This window comes from Oncorhynchus mykiss, chromosome 5 (genome assembly GCF_013265735.2).
Source record: "Oncorhynchus mykiss isolate Arlee chromosome 5, USDA_OmykA_1.1, whole genome shotgun sequence".
Classification (NCBI taxonomy): Eukaryota; Metazoa; Chordata; class Actinopteri; order Salmoniformes; family Salmonidae; genus Oncorhynchus; species Oncorhynchus mykiss.
Window position 1 is genome coordinate 83,633,467 of NC_048569.1, and position 19,652 is coordinate 83,653,118.

At 45.5% G+C, this 19,652-nt stretch overlaps 1 protein-coding gene across 1 annotated transcript in view; it reads right to left on the reverse strand.

The window, feature by feature from the left end:
• Nucleotides 1-1,840: 1,840 nt before the first annotated feature.
• Nucleotides 1,841-19,652, reverse strand: part of LOC110524682 — a 26,657-nt gene continuing 8,845 nt past the window's right edge. The window contains exon 2 of the mRNA XM_021604538.2: nucleotides 1,841-2,544. Coding sequence (XP_021460213.2) covers nucleotides 2,309-2,544 — 236 coding nt within the window. The 3' untranslated portion in view covers nucleotides 1,841-2,308. The remainder of the gene's footprint in view (nucleotides 2,545-19,652) is intronic.

Sequence of the window (19,652 nt, forward strand, 5' to 3'; positions counted from 1 at the left end):
TTTACAACGGTGCAGTTTACTAAACAAAACCACCGTAAACAGAATAACAAATAAATGGGTAATCAAAAACCGGTACACACCAGCATAACGTGTACAAGCACTACAATAAACAATACCGGACAAAACCCGGGACACACCAGCATAACGTGCACAAGCACTACAATAAACAATACCGGACAAGGACATGGGGGGGAAACAGAGGGTTAAATACACAACATTTCATGATGGAATTGAAACCAGGTGTGTGGGAAAACAAGACAAAACAAATGGAAGGTGGATCGGCGATGGCTAGAAGACCGGTGACGTAGACTGCCGAACGCCGCCCGAACAAGGAGAGGGACCGACTTCAGCGGAAGTCGTGACAGTAACCCCCCTTGACACACGGCGACACCGGCCTCGGGGACAACCCAGAAGGCGAGGCGCAGGGTGATCCGGACGAAGATGGTGGAACTCCTACAGCATTGAGGAGTTCGTCAACCGCCGAACGCCGTCCGTACAAGGAGAGGGACCGATTTCGGCGGAAGTCGTGACAATTTATTACATTTTTTGGGAGGGGTAACACAATCAGAATGTGTTATCGGACAGCTAGATATACCTACTTACATTCTGGAAGCTAATAGACTGCATGTAGTTAAAATATTTTGCAATCAGAATATAATATTAACTTGTGAAATCTCAACTCTGGAAATGTAAAATAAGGGAGAAATATAAATGTAATCAAGAAGAAACTGACAAGGACTACTTCTAGGTTGTTTTTGGTCTTTATTCTTGCTCAGCTTTTTGGACACACTGGAAATCACAGACTGCAAGGAGAGGCGACTAAGTGGTGAGGAAGGACTTGATCAAAAGACTGGTGAAACTAGACCTTGTGCTTGATGTGAAGAGAATTTTCTTGCAACAATGGTACATGTAGAAATATAATGAATGGAAAGGACTACTGTATTATGCTCTATTACTCATGAAATGTAATCTATGCATGGCATTTCTATATGTGACATTATGCAGCATCACTGTGCATTGCAGAAGTTACTGTTAAGTACACCATGATTTCCCCCAATGCATCTAACCATTAGAGGGAGCGTACAGTAAAGCAGTAGAATAGGAGAGACAACCCCCTTAGCTTTGAGGTCACCTTGGCAGCATGGTACACACCACACACACACAACAGCAGCAGCTCTTAGCCCTTAGTAGTGAGGTAATACAGAATGAAAGGCTTCAAATATCATTGGGTGCATTTGGGACATTCCCATTGCTATACATAATATTATAAAATATATCAGAACTGTAAGCTCTTGCTGAGATTGATGATTGAAGTCACGGGGAGCATTTGGAAAGACACGGTACACATAGAAGTTATTAATCCGAAATATGTAACACGTGAAATAAAAATGAATAAAAAATGTGTGAAATACGCATGCACATGCACATCTTCATCATGTATTTTTTTGTGTAATATAATTGCAGTTTCCATAGAACGAAATGACCTTGGTTTCACCAGTCGTGTTACAACGTCAAGAGAAAAAAATATTGTCTCACCCTCATATTGTACCTGGAACGTTATGATTTTGTTGAGATCACATCTTGCTCATAGCACGTAGAACTGTATCTGGACAATGAAGAGGATAGGAGCTAAATTGAATTGATCGTCACTGCACTTCAACCACTACACTGTACATTTAAGACTGTGTGTGTGTGTGTGTGTGTGTGTGTGTGTGTGTGTGTGTGTGTGTGTGTGTGTGTGTGTGTGTGTGTGTGTGTGTGTGTGTGTGTGTGTGTGTGTATGTGTGTGTGTTTGTGAGTGTGTGTGTGTGTGTGTGTGTGTGTGTGTGTGTGTGTGTGTGTGTGTGTGTGTGTGTGTGTGTGTGTGTGTGTGTGTGTGTGTGTGTGTGTGTGTGTGTGTGAACGAGAGATTAGTCACGGTCAAATACTTGGATCACATTTAGAGAGTACAATGTGTACAGGTGAAGGCTTACCAAGAACAAGCCACAATGATGAGTGACAGGATGGTGAAATTCAGAAAAAGAATCAGTCCACTCCAACTGTTAGTTATTCCTCCAGTTCAATGTCAAACTTTTGCATCCTGTGCTGTAAAATTGTCCATCGCCTTTGTTTTAAGACTTTTCAATACTTTTTGTCCTCATTTTAACAACCTCATGACAAACATCAGACGATGCCACTGCTGTACTGTAATGGACAGTGGATATCGGTTTGTGATAGACTAGGTTGCTCCATTTATGAAGGAAACCCAAGCAAACTGGCTGTTTCCTTTCCCTCTTATCCGATATCAGATGACTGTTGTGCCCAAGGTTTAGGTCCCAGTGTGTGTATCCCGCGGCAGCTGTAACGTCTCGTCTATGGTCACTATGAGTTCTTCTGGTTGGGCAGTCGCCCCCAGGCAGTTACTGTGGTTACAAGTAATGTAGTTCATCTCTACCAACTGTGGCCTTTCGCTCATCTCACTCATCTCGTTCACGCTGTTGGTGATACAGTTTATCTCACTCTTACTCCTGTTGGTCACTGTGCAGCCACCAAACAACCTGCAGTCTAGAGGAGACAGAGAGAGAGAGAGAGAGAGAGAGAGAGAGAGAGAGAGAGAGAGAGAGAGAGAGAGAGAGAGAGAGAGAGAGAACATATCTCAAGCCTCGTTTATACATGGGACTAACATGCGTCCTTTGTCCTGATCTTATCCACATTCTGATTGTTCCCACATTTTCCGACATGTGTCTACACATGGTATTCCTGGTCCTGGTTCCTGGTTCCTGGTCCCTTCCTTCATGTCAATTATTTGAAAGATATTATTTCAAAATAATATGCGTTTATTCATGTATAAGTATCCACCATGGATTTTTAGTAGGATTTAAATGAATTTATTTGAGATATTTTTGTCACTGATTTACACAAAATACTCAATAATGTCAAAGTGAAAAGAAAATTCAATAAATGTTTACAGATTCATACACAATAAATAACTAAAATGTATTGGTGATATACGGTATGTGCAGTATTTAACCCCTTTGTTACGGAAAATGCTAATTAGTTCAGGAGTAAAAGATGGCTTAATAAATCACATAATAACTTGCATAGATTCACTCTGTGTGCAATAATAGAGGTTAACATGATTTCTGAATGACTACCCTGTCTCTCCCCCACACACAATTATCTGTAAAGTCCTACAGACTAGCAGTGATTTTCAAGCACAAATTCAAGCACAAAGACCAGGGAGCTTTTCCAAAGAAGGTCACCTATTGGTAGATGGGTAAAACAAAATATCCCTTTGAGCAAGTTATTAAGTAAGCTTTGGATGGTGTACCAATACACACAATCCCTACAAAGATACAGGTGTCCTTCCAAACTGACTAATACTGCAACAACAACAAATTGTCCTGAATACAAAGTGTTATGCTTGGGGCGAATCTAACACATCACTGAGTATCACTCTCCATATTATTTGTATTTTACCCGCTTTTTTCTCCCCAATTTTAAAGGGCAAATATTTCACAATCCAGGTGTGCAAAGTTCTTAGAGACTTACCCGAAGGAAAGCACAGCTGTAATTGCTGCCAATGGAGTTTCTAACATTTATTGACTCAGTTGGGTGAATTCTTATCTAATCAGGGCTTAATAGTGTTTAATTTTTCATTCATGTTTAAAGAATGTTGGAATATTCTTTCACTTTGAACAAACATTCCAACATTACATAGTATTTTGTGTAGATCATTGACAAACATGGACAATTAAAACCATTGTAATCCCACTTTGTAACACAACAAAATTAGAAGAAATCTGAGGGGGTGAATAGTTATGATAGTCAATGTACTGCTCACACTGCATGCTAATGGCTACCACTACCACACACATTAAACAAACACACACAAACTCCACACATAGCGTTCATAGATGATGTGGTGCTGTGGACTACATGAGGAGGACAGGACAAAATGCCTGCAGCTGAATGTGAATGTGAGAAAGCCTTAAATTCATGACATTCAAAAGAACAAGACTGCAAACTTCATTTGACGCAGAGTTATGATTGCTTTACTATTCGCAATTCCATTAGAGGCAAAACACCATCAAATTGGGTATGACCCAAATGGCACCCTATTCCCCATAAAGTGCACTACTTTTGACCAAACAATGTTGCACTATGTAGGGAATAGGGTGCCATTTGGGACGCAGGTTTTAAAATTGTTTCTGGGGAAACGCCTCACCCGCCTGCCTGCCTGCCATTTGCACACACCACACACCACCCCCATCATGTGGGGGAGAGATCTTGATTGGAAGACATCAATCATTGGGGTGTCAGATAGGGAGCTGGAATTAAGGCAGACAGACAATGGAAAGAGCAGAAGGATGAGTGTATTGTGAAATTGTGTTCTTCAACTCGGTCCCACACACTCGAACATACATGTACACATGCACAAGCACCACCCACACACACACGCACACGTCTGACATACTGTTAGGATGTGCTGGAGGGTATTTGCCCTTGCTTTAGCAGACCCAGCAAACCGGGAACATTCCCAGAACATTAGTTACGATTCCCATTAAGTTCTAGATAGGGTTTTATCTAACATTGGGATGATAACATGATAACATTTTTTTTTAAAGATGTTAAAAGAAATATCCTTTGAATGTTCTCCTAACATTCATAAAAATGTGCACAACATTTGTAACAAACACTACAGAATATTCCCCAAAAGTTCTCATTAAGTTTCCAGGTAATGTAATACCACAATGTACCAGTAATGTTTTCCCAGCAAACCAAAATTGTGACCTGATTCAGGAAACTAGTCGTATGTCGCAAGTCACAACTTTACAGGAGAGCCATGTGAATATAAAAATATTTTTTTTTTACCAAAATGCCTTCTCGAACATGAACTTTCATGTGCCTTAATAACAAACGTGTATGCCATCTGTAAATACAAATACAAATGTTAATGAGTGGGCTGGACATGCCAAGAGAGAAGTTCCGGATTGGTCTGCCATATATAAGGCTTCTGTCTATTTGAGCTCGTCAGTCTGTGTTGGTAATCCTGTCGAACACAGCTTTTTTTAATGTATTGTGTAGTGGAGCTGCATAAGTGTTGCTCTCCACACTCTGGAGGATCAAGTTTTGAAATCAGTGGAATTGGAGTATGATAGCTACAGAGATGGAAAAAACACCTGTCTCTGGATTACATCTTCAAACTAAGGGCCACCATGGTATGGCATTCCTGACAGGGAGATGCGTCCATCATGCATGATGATGTATACAGGTAAAATAGTCTAGCGTTAGCAAGCTACATTTTCAGATATTACATGTTTCTAATTTTGACAGAAAGGGATTTAATTTCAAGCTAAAGGGTACTGTTAACTAGCTAGCTAACGTTAGCTGGCTGGCTCCCTAGCTGACGTTATTATTTGTTGGAGCCTAATGTTAGCTAGCTAACATTGAACCTGGTTGGTTAGCTCCCAACACTATGGCATTGTTGGCACTGTTCATTGTTGTTTAATTAGCTAACGTTTGCTGGCTGGCTCGTTAGCTAACATTACATGATGTGTGTATAACACCTGTTGAATATGGCCTTTGTCAGTAAACGTCTGCAAAAAAACATAATGAGATTGTTGCCAGCAGAGCTGGTTAGGCTGTTTTCATGTTATCCAGAGGTTAACAAATCATTGGCCAGTGTCAAGTGTGCGCTCCGAGAGCAAAACGAGATGAGTGGAGCTAAAGCTTAAGTGGTTGTGAACAATGCTGAATGAGAATAGACAAAGGAGAGCTCTTCACTAGATACCAAAACATTCAAAGGCGACTTTCTCAAAAGTGAGTTTACAAGATGATCAAATTTAAAAGCAGAATTACTTTCCCATTGTTCCTCAAATGCAGTGTATGATATACCATTTTGTAGCTCTGAGTCTCTACTTTTATCCAATGTAAAAAACACAATTTCAAATTTTGCTACTTAAGACCGAATCCAGGAGCCACAATTGGTTCTGTGAAAGTTCCCAGAACATTCGCTAAGTTGTAGCAAATGTTTTCATAACAACAACTGTCCAGTTGTGCTGATGATTATACAATGTTTGTAGAAAACATTTGCCTGATGTTGCAAGAACTATCCAAGAACACATTTTGTCTGTTCTTTAAAGGTTCCCAAGATGTTTCATTAGATTGTGAGAACAGTTTGGTGGGAACAATTTGGGGACATCACAAAATATACAAAATATATGTTCTCAGAACATAAAAACTGTCAAGTTGTGCAGGTGATACAATGTTTCTTTTAGGTTGCAAAAAAAACATTTGCCTAATGTTACAAGAATGTTCACAGAATACATTTGTTGCACTATTGGTTAGAGCCTTTAAGTAAGCATTTCACTGTAAGGTCTCTGTTGTATTCAGCGCATGTGACAAATACAATTTGATTTTATTTGAACATGTTCTTTTATGTTCCTTAAAAGTTCCTAAAACATTTATTGAGGTTGTGGGAACATTGTGGGGATATGACAAGAGAACTGTCCAGTTGTGCTGACATTCAGATAATGTTTGTATCTGTGTAGGGGCAGCGATAGCTTAGCTTGAGGCTGTTTGGTAGACATGCATCACTCACTCTAGTTAAATGACCACGGACTCGTAAAAAATGCAATACTTTATTCCACATATTTCCAGTATGTAAAGGTATCCACAGATTTAAAGGTAAATATCTTCAGGTAAGTACAAATATTTCCACAGGGATAACAAAAGTTAGGATTCGGTCAAAAAAATGTATGGCTCCCCAGCCTACGACTGAGAAAAAGTGACATTCTAAATTTGTCAAACCGGACTGGAGTTTGGACCTTGTTCATCCTTCAATCACCCACGTTGGTATATGCTCGTAAAAAACACTGGGTAATGGGAGAGGAGGAACTTGCAGTGCAAAAGCAGTTTGGATAAAATTAAGTTAGGTTGAACAGGACATTCCATTAATATTGTAAGAATGTTGGCAGAGCACATTACTTTCAAGGTTCCCAGAACATTTAATTAAGTTATGGGAGTTGTATGGGATGTTGCAAGAATATTCTTGTGATATTTAGGAAGGCTGTACAAAACATTCCCACAATGTTGCATGATGTTCCACAATTTCCAAATAAGTCCATTTTTATGACATTTATAGCATGTTTGTTTTAGTTTTAACATAATATTAAAATCAAATGAGCGTGTATAGTGTGTGTGCGTGTGTAATGTGTGTATGTTGGAGTGTCAGTGGAGTATGTGTGAGTGTGTGGGTAGACTCTAGTGAGTGTGCATAGAGCCATTGCAAGAGAATTAGTGCAAAAAATAAAGATATAAAAATAAATATTAAAAGGGGGTCAACGTAAATATATGTAGCCGTTCAGGTTCGGCAGCAGCTAGAAAGTCGTGACGACGAACGCCTGAGCTGGACAGGAGGGGGATCCAAAGCGAAGTCTGGTGTGGCATGAAGCATCCGTTTATAATGTTTTCTAACGACCAAATGAGGTTGTGAGAGGAAGTCCAGTCGAGAATAGTAGGAGAGACAGTCGCTGGTAGTGGGAGAGGATGGAACTAGGTGAAACTGGGCCGATATTCTACCAACTTTCTCATAACTTTCTCATCAACATCTGATCTCAATACATTTTTCTGTTCCCTAAACTAAAATCTGTGACGAACACAGAGCACTACGTTTTATAAACTTTACGAATTGTGTTGTTTAGAAGGAGTGCAAGGTTGAATTGAGTTTGTGCACACGCGCACTTAACAGAGGAGGCGTTCCCTAACGGAAATATGTGAATTCATGCTATAATGAGCCAATAGGATCTCTCTAGCTCGTGCTTAGCTTTGCCCACCTCCTTGCTTGTTCTTCCCACTATGCTTAATTTGCTCCCACTGTAAACAACACAGATGAACTATCTTGGGTTGGTTATAAATATCTTTGACCAAATGCACACACAAGCTAGCCCTGCTGCGCAGCCTGCACGCTGTCTCACTCTCCCTGTTAGCTAACCAAACAGCCAATAGCAATGGCCTGCTCTACAAAAAAGCGACGAGATTCGTATTTTAATGTGAAAGAAGTGGACAAAACAAATTAATCGGAGGCAAAATTAACAAACAAACCAAGGGCTCCCCTTCAGGCACAGCGGACTAAGGCACTGCATCTCAATGCTAGAGGTGTCACTACAGACCCTGGTTTGATTCCAGGCTGTATCACATCCGGCCGTGATTGGGAGTCCCATAGGTTGGCGCACAATTGGCCTAGTGTCTTCTGGGTTAAGGTTTGGCCGGGGTAGGTCGTCATTGTAAATAAGAATTTGTTCTTAACTGACTTGCCTAGTTTTAAAAAAACAGTATTGTCCATTCACTTGTAAGTACAATCCATAACAGCTGTCCTCCAAAATGTGTCTGTGTGACATTTCAGACTTGCCTCAGCAACGATTGGTCATCACTAGATAACAAAGCCACAACGTCAGAAGGCTGCCTACTCGACCAATCAGATGAGGGAGTGTGATGACATGTATGCCAGTTTACAGTTCGTGGAACCGACCAATCAGGTGAGGGAGTGGGATGACCCGTATGCCAACTGGCATGGAGGAGCAGACAAGAAACATGTATTTCTTTTATCTAGTGCTCCATCAATGATTTGGTTATTTATTAGATATAGCAAAACCAACTGTTATAAATGCAAAGTGTTATTCAAACTCAGCTTGCAAGATTATTATGATGTTTACCCTTACTGATTGTTACTTCTCTTAACCCAAAATAATTTTACTCCAATATCTGCATTATTTTTTAAATGGCATGTACACAAACAAATTGACACATCTTGAGTTTATTTTTTAATTTACAAAATCCTCAAGTAATCCACAAGTAAAACGTACACAGTTTCACAAAAATGTTGCCAGAAATTGGCAGATTTTTGGCTGATGTAACGGTTTTCTAGGTGTGAAGGAGAGTCGGACCAAAATGCGGCGTGTCTATTGCAATCCATGTTTAATGAAGTAACACACTAAACACAAACACTACCAAAACAATAAAACTTAACGAAAACCGAAACAGCCTATACTTGTGTAACCTAACACAGAACAATGACATCAGGACACTAAGGACAATCACCCACGACAAACTCAAAGAATATGGCTGCCTAAATATGGTTCCCAATCAGAGACAACGATAAACACCTGCCTCTGATTGAGAACCACTTCAGACAGCCATAGACTTAGCTAGAACACCCCACTAGCTACAATCCCCATACATACACACCACATACAAAAACCCATGCCACACCCTGGCCTGACCAAATAAATAAAGATAAACACAAAATACTTTGACCAGGGTGTGACAGAACCCCCCCCCCCCTAAGGTGCGGACTCCCGAACGCACCTCAAAACAATAGGGAGGGTCCGGGTGGGCGTCTGTCCATGGTGGCGGCTCCGGCGCGGGACGTGGACCCCACTCAATCAATGTCTTAGTCCCTTCTCCTCGCGTCCCTGGATAGTCCACCCTCGCCGCCGACCATGGCCTAGTAGTCCTCACCCAGAACCCCACTGGACTGAGGAGCAGATCGGGACTGAGGGGCAGCTCGGGACTGAGGCAGCTCGGAACTGAGGGGAAGCTCAGGAGTGAGAGGAAGCTCAGGAGTGAGAGGAAGCTCAGGAGTGAGAGGAAGCTCAGGCAGGTTGATGAATCTACCAGATCCTGGCTGGCTGGCAGATCCTGGCTGACTGGCAGATCTGGCAGATCCTGGCAGATCTGGAAAAGTCTGGTCGACTGGCAGATCTGGAAAAGTCTGGTCGACTGGCAGATCTGGAAGAGTCTGGTCGACTGGCAGATCTGGAAGAGTCTGGTCGACTGGCAGATCTGGAAGAGTCTGGTCGACTGGCAGATCTGGAGGAGTCTGGTCGACTGGCAGATCTGGAAGAGTCTGGTCGACTGGCAGATCTGGAAGAGTCTGGTCGACTGGCAGCTCTGGCTGCTCCATGCTGACTGGCTGCTCCATGCTGACTGACAGCTCTGGCAGCTCCATGCTGACTGGCAGCTCTGGCTGCTCCATGCTGACTGGCAGCTCTGGCTGCTCCATGCTGACTGGCAGCTCTGGCTGCTCCATGCTGACTGGCTGCTCCATGCTGACTGGCTGCTCCATGCTGACTGGCTGCTCCATGCTGACTGGCTGCTCCATGCTGACTGGCTGCTCTGGCTGCTCCATGCTGACTGGCTGCTCTGGCTGCTCCATGCTGACTGGCTGCTCTGGCTGCTCCATGCTGACTGGCTGCTCCATGCTGACTGGCGGCCCTGGCTGCTCCATGCTGACTGGCGGCCCTGGCTGCTCCATGCTGACTGGCGGCCCTGGCTGCTCCATGCTGACTGGCGGCCCTGGCTGCTCCATACTGACTGGCGGCCCTGGCTGCTCCATACTGACTGGCGGCCCTGGCTGCTCCATGCTAACTGGCAGCTCTGGCGGCTCCTTGCAGACTGGCAGCTCTGGCGGCTCCTTGCAGACTGGCAGCTCTGGCGGCATCCTGCAGACAGGCAGCTCTGGCGGCTCCTTGCAGACTGGCAGCTCCTTGCAGACTGGCAGCTCTATGCAGACTGGCAGCTCCATGCAGACTGGCAGCTCCATGCTAACTGGCAGCTCCATGCTAACTGGCAGCTCTATGCTAACTGGCAGCTCCTTGCTAACTGGCAGTTCTGAACAGGCGGGAGACTCCGGCAGCGCTGGAGAGGAGGAGGGCTCCGACAGCGCTGGACAGGCGAGGCGCACTGTAGGCCTGATGCGTGGTGCTGGCACTGGTGGTACTGGGCCGAGGACACGCACAGGAAGCCTGGTGCGGGGAGCTGCTACCGGAGGGCTGGGGTGTGGAGGTGGCACAGGATGGGTTAGACCGTGAAGGCGTACTGGAGATCTTGAGAGCGGTGCTGGCACAGGACGTGCAAGGCTAGGGAGGTGCACAGGAGGCCTGGTACGTGAGACTGGCACCATCTTCACCAGCCGACTAACACGCACCTCAGGACGAGTATGGAGCGCTGACCCAGGTGCCATCAAATCCCCGACACGCTCCGTCGGGCGAATTCCATGTTTAAAACACCAACACAGTAACTCCCTCATTTCTCTCTCCTCCAATTTCCCCATTAACGCCTTCACAGTCTCTGTTTCGCTCACCTCCAACACCGGCTCTGGTTCTGGTCTCCTCCTTGGCTCCTCACGATAATACTGACTGGCGGCCCTGGCTGCTCCATACTGACTGGCGGCCCTGGCTGCTCCATGCTAACTGGCAGCTCTGGCGGCTCCTTGCAGACTGGCAGCTCTGGCGGCTCCTTGCAGACTGGCAGCTCTGGCGGCATCCTGCAGACAGGCAGCTCTGGCGGCTCCTTGCAGACTGGCAGCTCCTTGCAGACTGGCAGCTCTATGCAGACTGGCAGCTCTATGCAGACTGGCAGCTCCATGCAGACTGGCAGCTCCATGCAGACTGGCAGCTCCATGCTAACTGGCAGCTCTATGCTAACTGGCAGCTCTATGCTAACTGGCAGCTCCTTGCTAACTGGCAGTTCTGAACAGGCGGGAGACTCCGGCAGCGCTGGAGAGGAGGAGGGCTCCGACAGCGCTGGACAGGCGAGGCGCACTGTAGGCCTGATGCGTGGTGCTGGCACTGGTGGTACTGGGCCGAGGACACGCACAGGAAGCCTGGTGCGGGGAGCTGCTACCGGAGGGCTGGGGTGTGGAGGTGGCACAGGATGGGTTAGACCGTGAAGGCGTACTGGAGATCTTGAGAGCGGTGCTGGCACAGGACGTGCAAGGCTAGGGAGGTGCACAGGAGGCCTGGTACGTGAGACTGGCACCATCTTCACCAGCCGACTAACACGCACCTCAGGACGAGTATGGAGCGCTGACCCAGGTGCCATCAAATCCCCGACACGCTCCGTCGGGCGAATTCCATGTTTAAAACACCAACACAGTAACTCCCTCATTTCTCTCTCCTCCAATTTCCCCATTAACGCCTTCACAGTCTCTGTTTCGCTCACCTCCAACACCGGCTCTGGTTCTGGTCTCCTCCTTGGCTCCTCACGATAAACAGGAAGAGTTGGCTCAGGTCTGGCTCCTGACTCTGCCACACTCTCCCTGAGCCCCCCCCCCAAGAAATTTTTGGAGCTGACTCTGGGGCCTCCGTCCGCGCCGCCTTGCTTGCTTCGCAAACTCCATTCTCCTATATCCTTCCGCGCACTGCTCCATCGAATCCCAGGCGGGCTCCGGCACTCTCCCTGGGTCGACCGCCCACCTGTCTATCTCCTCCCAAGAAGTATAGTCCATACTGTACTCCACTTTGGGCTGTTCCTGCCTGTTGACACGCTGCTTGGTCCCTTTAGGGTGGGTGATTCTGTAACGGTTTTCTAGGTGTGAAGGAGAGTCGGACCAAAATGCGGCGTGTCTATTGCAATCCATGTTTAATGAAGTAACACACTAAACACAAACACTACCAAAACAATAAAACTTAACGAAAACCGAAACAGCCTATACTTGTGTAACCTAACACAGAACAATGACATCAGGACACTAAGGACAATCACCCACGACAAACTCAAAGAATATGGCTGCCTAAATATGGTTCCCAATCAGAGACAACGATAAACACCTGCCTCTGATTGAGAACCACTTCAGACAGCCATAGACTTAGCTAGAACACCCCACTAGCTACAATCCCCATACATACACACCACATACAAAAACCCATGCCACACCCTGGCCTGACCAAATAAATAAAGATAAACACAAAATACTTTGACCAGGGTGTGACAGAACCCCCCCCCCCCTAAGGTGCGGACTCCCGAACGCACCTCAAAACAATAGGGAGGGTCCGGGTGGGCGTCTGTCCATGGTGGCGGCTCCGGCGCGGGACGTGGACCCCACTCAATCAATGTCTTAGTCCCTTCTCCTCGCGTCCCTGGATAGTCCACCCTCGCCGCCGACCATGGCCTAGTAGTCCTCACCCAGAACCCCACTGGACTGAGGAGCAGATCGGGACTGAGGGGCAGCTCGGGACTGAGGCAGCTCGGAACTGAGGGGAAGCTCAGGAGTGAGAGGAAGCTCAGGAGTGAGAGGAAGCTCAGGAGTGAGAGGAAGCTCAGGCAGGTTGATGAATCTACCAGATCCTGGCTGGCTGGCAGATCCTGGCTGACTGGCAGATCTGGCAGATCCTGGCAGATCTGGAAAAGTCTGGTCGACTGGCAGATCTGGAAAAGTCTGGTCGACTGGCAGATCTGGAAGAGTCTGGTCGACTGGCAGATCTGGAAGAGTCTGGTCGACTGGCAGATCTGGAAGAGTCTGGTCGACTGGCAGATCTGGAGGAGTCTGGTCGACTGGCAGATCTGGAAGAGTCTGGTCGACTGGCAGATCTGGAAGAGTCTGGTCGACTGGCAGCTCTGGCTGCTCCATGCTGACTGGCTGCTCCATGCTGACTGACAGCTCTGGCAGCTCCATGCTGACTGGCAGCTCTGGCTGCTCCATGCTGACTGGCAGCTCTGGCTGCTCCATGCTGACTGGCAGCTCTGGCTGCTCCATGCTGACTGGCTGCTCCATGCTGACTGGCTGCTCCATGCTGACTGGCTGCTCCATGCTGACTGGCTGCTCCATGCTGACTGGCTGCTCTGGCTGCTCCATGCTGACTGGCTGCTCTGGCTGCTCCATGCTGACTGGCTGCTCTGGCTGCTCCATGCTGACTGGCTGCTCCATGCTGACTGGCGGCCCTGGCTGCTCCATGCTGACTGGCGGCCCTGGCTGCTCCATGCTGACTGGCGGCCCTGGCTGCTCCATGCTGACTGGCGGCCCTGGCTGCTCCATACTGACTGGCGGCCCTGGCTGCTCCATACTGACTGGCGGCCCTGGCTGCTCCATGCTAACTGGCAGCTCTGGCGGCTCCTTGCAGACTGGCAGCTCTGGCGGCTCCTTGCAGACTGGCAGCTCTGGCGGCATCCTGCAGACAGGCAGCTCTGGCGGCTCCTTGCAGACTGGCAGCTCCTTGCAGACTGGCAGCTCTATGCAGACTGGCAGCTCTATGCAGACTGGCAGCTCCATGCAGACTGGCAGCTCCATGCAGACTGGCAGCTCCATGCTAACTGGCAGCTCTATGCTAACTGGCAGCTCTATGCTAACTGGCAGCTCCTTGCTAACTGGCAGTTCTGAACAGGCGGGAGACTCCGGCAGCGCTGGAGAGGAGGAGGGCTCCGACAGCGCTGGACAGGCGAGGCGCACTGTAGGCCTGATGCGTGGTGCTGGCACTGGTGGTACTGGGCCGAGGACACGCACAGGAAGCCTGGTGCGGGGAGCTGCTACCGGAGGGCTGGGGTGTGGAGGTGGCACAGGATGGGTTAGACCGTGAAGGCGTACTGGAGATCTTGAGAGCGGTGCTGGCACAGGACGTGCAAGGCTAGGGAGGTGCACAGGAGGCCTGGTACGTGAGACTGGCACCATCTTCACCAGCCGACTAACACGCACCTCAGGACGAGTATGGAGCGCTGACCCAGGTGCCATCAAATCCCCGACACGCTCCGTCGGGCGAATTCCATGTTTAAAACACCAACACAGTAACTCCCTCATTTCTCTCTCCTCCAATTTCCCCATTAACGCCTTCACAGTCTCTGTTTCGCTCACCTCCAACACCGGCTCTGGTTCTGGTCTCCTCCTTGGCTCCTCACGATAAACAGGAAGAGTTGGCTCAGGTCTGGCTCCTGACTCTGCCACACTCTCCCTGAGCCCCCCCCCCAAGAAATTTTTGGAGCTGACTCTGGGGCCTCCGTCCGCGCCGCCTTGCTTGCTTCGCAAACTCCATTCTCCTATATCCTTCCGCGCACTGCTCCATCGAATCCCAGGCGGGCTCCGGCACTCTCCCTGGGTCGACCGCCCACCTGTCTATCTCCTCCCAAGAAGTATAGTCCATACTGTACTCCACTTTGGGCTGTTCCTGCCTGTTGACACGCTGCTTGGTCCCTTTAGGGTGGGTGATTCTGTAACGGTTTTCTAGGTGTGAAGGAGAGTCGGACCAAAATGCGGCGTGTCTATTGCAATCCATGTTTAATGAAGTAACACACTAAACACAAACACTACCAAAACAATAAAACTTAACGAAAACCGAAACAGCCTATACTTGTGTAACCTAACACAGAACAATGACATCAGGACACTAAGGACAATCACCCACGACAAACTCAAAGAATATGGCTGCCTAAATATGGTTCCCAATCAGAGACAACGATAAACACCTGCCTCTGATTGAGAACCACTTCAGACAGCCATAGACTTAGCTAGAACACCCCACTAGCTACAATCCCCATACATACACACCACATACAAAAACCCATGCCACAACCTGGCCTGACCAAATAAATAAAGATAAACACAAAATACTTTGACCAGGGTGTGACAGCTGATTTAAGATGACAACTTCTGTTACTTTATTAATATTATTTTACATTTAGGATCCTGAGTGGCCCAGTCATCTGGGTTAGGGGAGGGTTTGGCCGGGATAGGCCGTCATTGGAAATAACAATTTGTTCTTAACTGACTTGCCTAGTTAAAATAAATACACTATTTGACACCTAGGCACTTACCATAGTCGTGTATTTGTTTAACTTAACATACAGTGCCATCAGAAAGTATTCATGCTTATTACACATTTTGTTGTGTCACAGCCTGAGTTCAAAATTGATTAAATATGTTTTTCTCACAGATTTACACACCATACCCCATAATCACAAAGTGAAAAACATGTTTTTAGACATTTTTGCAAATCTATTGAAAACGAAATACAGAAATATCTAATTTACATAAGTAATCACACCCCTAAGTCAATACTTTGTAAAAGCACGTTTGGCAGCGATTACAGCTAAGATTTCCACACTGGGATTGTGCAACATTTAATCATTACTCTCTTCAAAATTCTTCAAGCTCTGTCAAATTGGTTGTTGATCATTGCTACACAACCATTTTCAGATCTTGTCATAGATTTTCTAGTAGATTTAAGTAACTCGGCCACTCAGGAACATTCACTGTCTTCTTGGTTAGCAACTCTAGTGTATATTTGGCCTTGTGCTTTAGGTTTTTGTCCTGATGAAAGGTGCATTCAACTCCCAGTGTCTTGTGGAAAACAGACTGAACCAGGTTTTTCTCTAGGATTTTGCCTGTGCTTAGCTTCATTCCATTAATATTTTATCCTGAAAAACTCCCCAGTCCTTAAGGATTACATTAATACCCATAACATGATGCAGCCACCACTACGCTTGAAAATATGAGAGTGGTATTCAGTAATGTGTTGTATTGGATTGGTCCCAAACATAACATTTTATATTCAGGACAAAAAGGTAATTGCTTTGCCATGTTTGTTGCAGTATTACTTTATTGCCTTGTTGCAAACATGATACATGTTTTGGAATATTTGTATTCTGTACAGGCTTCCTTCTTTTCACTTTGTCATTTGGGTTAGTATTGGGGAGTAACTACAATGTTGTTGTTCCCTCCTCAGTTTTCTCCTATCACAGCCATTAGACTCTGTAACTGTTTTAAAGTTACCATTGGCCTCATGGTGAAATCCCTGAGAGATGTCCTTCCTCTCTGGCAACCGCATTAGGAAAGACACCTGTATCTTTGTAGTGACTGGGTGTATTGATACACCATCCAAAAGTGTCATTAATAACAGCATGCTCAACTGGATTTTCTGCTTTTTAGTTTTTTTTACACCTCTACCAATAGGTGCCCTTATTTACGCGGCATTTAAAAACAGTGAAGGCTCCTCAGAGGAGGAAGAGGTTTTACCATCCTCCTCAGTGAATTTCATAAAAATAAAATAGTGAAACATTTAGTTATATCTGGAGTATTTCTCCTGTCTTATCCGGTGTCCTGTGTGAATTTAAGTATGCTCTCTCTAAATCTCTCTTTCTCTCTTTCTTTCTCTCTCTCGGCGGACCTGAGCCCTAGGACCATGCCTCAGGACTACCTGGCATGATGACTCCTTGCTGTCCCCAGTCCACCTGCCCGTGCTGCTGCTCCAGTTTCAACTCTTCTGCCTGCGGCTATGGAACCTGTTCACCGGACGTGCTACCTGTCCCAGACCTGCTGTTTTCAACTCTCTAGAGACAGCAGGAGCGGTAGAGATACTCTCAATGATCTTCTATGAAAAGCCAACTGACATTTACTCATGAGGTGCTGACCTGTTGCACCCTCGACAACTACTGTGATTATTATTATTTGACAATGTTGGTAATTTATGAACATTTGAACATCTTGGCCTTGTTCTGTTATAATCTCCACAGCCAGAAGAGGACTGGCCACTGCTAGAGAGTTTTTCCTTGCCACTGTGCTTCTACACCTGCATTGCTTGCTGTTTGGGGTTTTAGGCTGGGTATCTATACAGCACTTTGTGGCATCAGCTAATGTAAGAAGGGCTATATAAATACATTTGATTTGATTTAAATGTTTTGAGATAAAACTTTACCAAATATATTCACGTCACTAAATAATTGATAAAAACACACTGTTTTGCAATAAAGGTTTACAGTAGCCTGAACAGCACTCTGTAGGGTAGCACCATGGTGTAGCCAGAGGATAGCTACATTTCCATCCTCCTCTGAGTACATTGACTTCAATTTGAGCCCTAATGGTTCTCATGGTTCTTACCCCCTTCCATAGACTTACACATGAATTATGACAACTTCCGGAGGACGTCCTCAAACCTATCAGAGCTCTTGCAGCATGAACTGACATGTTGTCCACCCAATCAAATGATCCGAGAATGAATCCAGTGCTGAACAGTTGAGGCTGGTGGGAGGAGCTATAGGAGGATGAGCTCATTGTAATGGCTTGAATGGAATAAATGGAACAGTATCAAACACATCAAACATATGGAAACCACATGTATGACATCATTACATTTATTCCATTCCAGTCATTACAATGAGCCCGTACTCCTATAGCTCATCCCACCAGCCTCCACTGGTACTGAAAGCATAAGCTACAACTAACCAGCACTGTAGTGCATACAATGGGGTAAGTAGAGAAGAGAGAGAAACAGAGAGAGAAACTGAATAGTTGAACAGTTTTCAACCAATTAATGTCCGTAAAAGTGAAGGAGAGGCAAGAGAGAGAGAGACCATGTTTCATTGTATCTTTTTCACTTTCACTTTAACTTAGCTAGCGAATGCAGCTAGCTAGTTTAGCCTACTCAAACACCTGGCTCAAACAGAGAGGGATTCTTTGTTAGCTAGCTCGCTATGGCTATCCAACACTGTAACTCTTCCAAGTCAGGGTAAGCTTAAGGTTTTATTAATTTATTGCCACTGGGGCACGCCAGTGTAACTGCTAAACTCCTTGCTGACTGTACACTTTACTGCATGATTGTAGCGAGTTTACTAATGCGTTAGTTCTAGTGGCTATGTTGACTATGACGTTAGCTACTATGGTGACAACAAAGTAGGCTGTGTGTAACAGTTAGAGGTTTTGATATGTTTTTTTTGGGCCTGGTCACAGACAGCTGATGTGTTGTGCACTGGAGTCCACAAGTAAAGGGAAAGGCTGATAAGAGGACAGCGCGTAGCTGCGAGAAGGAATTAGTATGTGGCTGTTATGAAAGTGAACTGTGTTTGTGTGTGATTAGGGGTGTATTCATTCTGCCAATTCTGTTGAAAAATGCACCATAGACCCAATGGGGGCAAGTTCGTATTGAATGACTCGCTGTCCGTCACAAACTCGGATGTTTCTCTAGACCTGTGCACCTATGTTGTAAACTTTCATTCATAGGCTAGGTTGAAGCAACCTCATAGGGGACATTCAAGTATCATGTAGTAGCCTAACCCTATCGATGTTACAATGAGCTGGGTGAATTGAATATGAATGACAGTCATCCGAAATACTGTAATAGAAATAAGGCAATGCTCATTAAAAAATAATTGTCCTTCCTCTTCTTAAATGGGACCTACTGCCACTGTTGGAAAACATCCCTGGTCTTTGTGGTTGAATCGGTGTTTGAAATGTACTGCTCAACTGAGGGACCTTACAGATAATTGTATGTGTGGGGTACAGAGATGAGGTAGTCAATTAAAAAAACATGTTAAACACAATTATTACAGTGAGGCCATGCAACTTATTATGTGACTTGTTCAGCAAATTTGTACTACAGAACTTATGTATGATTGCCATAACAAAGGGGTTGAATACTTATTGACTCAAGACATTTCAGGTTTTCATTTTCAACTAATTTGTAAAAAAAAAAAATGTAAAACATCATTCCCCTTTGACATTACGGTGTATTGTACGACAAAAATAATCACAATTTTATCCATTTGCTGTAACACAGCAAAATGTGGAAAATGTGGAAAATGGTATGTTGTACCAGTTTCTGTCTCTGTACAAAGGCATGGTCTTCAAGCTATGGAAGAGAGCAAAACATTTCATAATAACTAAATGGACTTGGCACAGTTCTAGATACCGAAAGCTCTTAGTCATGTATTTTATTTAACCAGGCAATTAAGAACAAATTCTTATTTACAATGACAGCCTAGGAACAGGGGGTTAACTGCCTTCCTTATCTGATTGGTTGAGTAGGCTTTGTGGCTTCTTACTTTGTTGCTGTGGTAACTAGTGACCACCGCAATGCGCTATGAAGCCATCAAAATTGCGTAAACATTTAGAAACAAAGCATCCACAT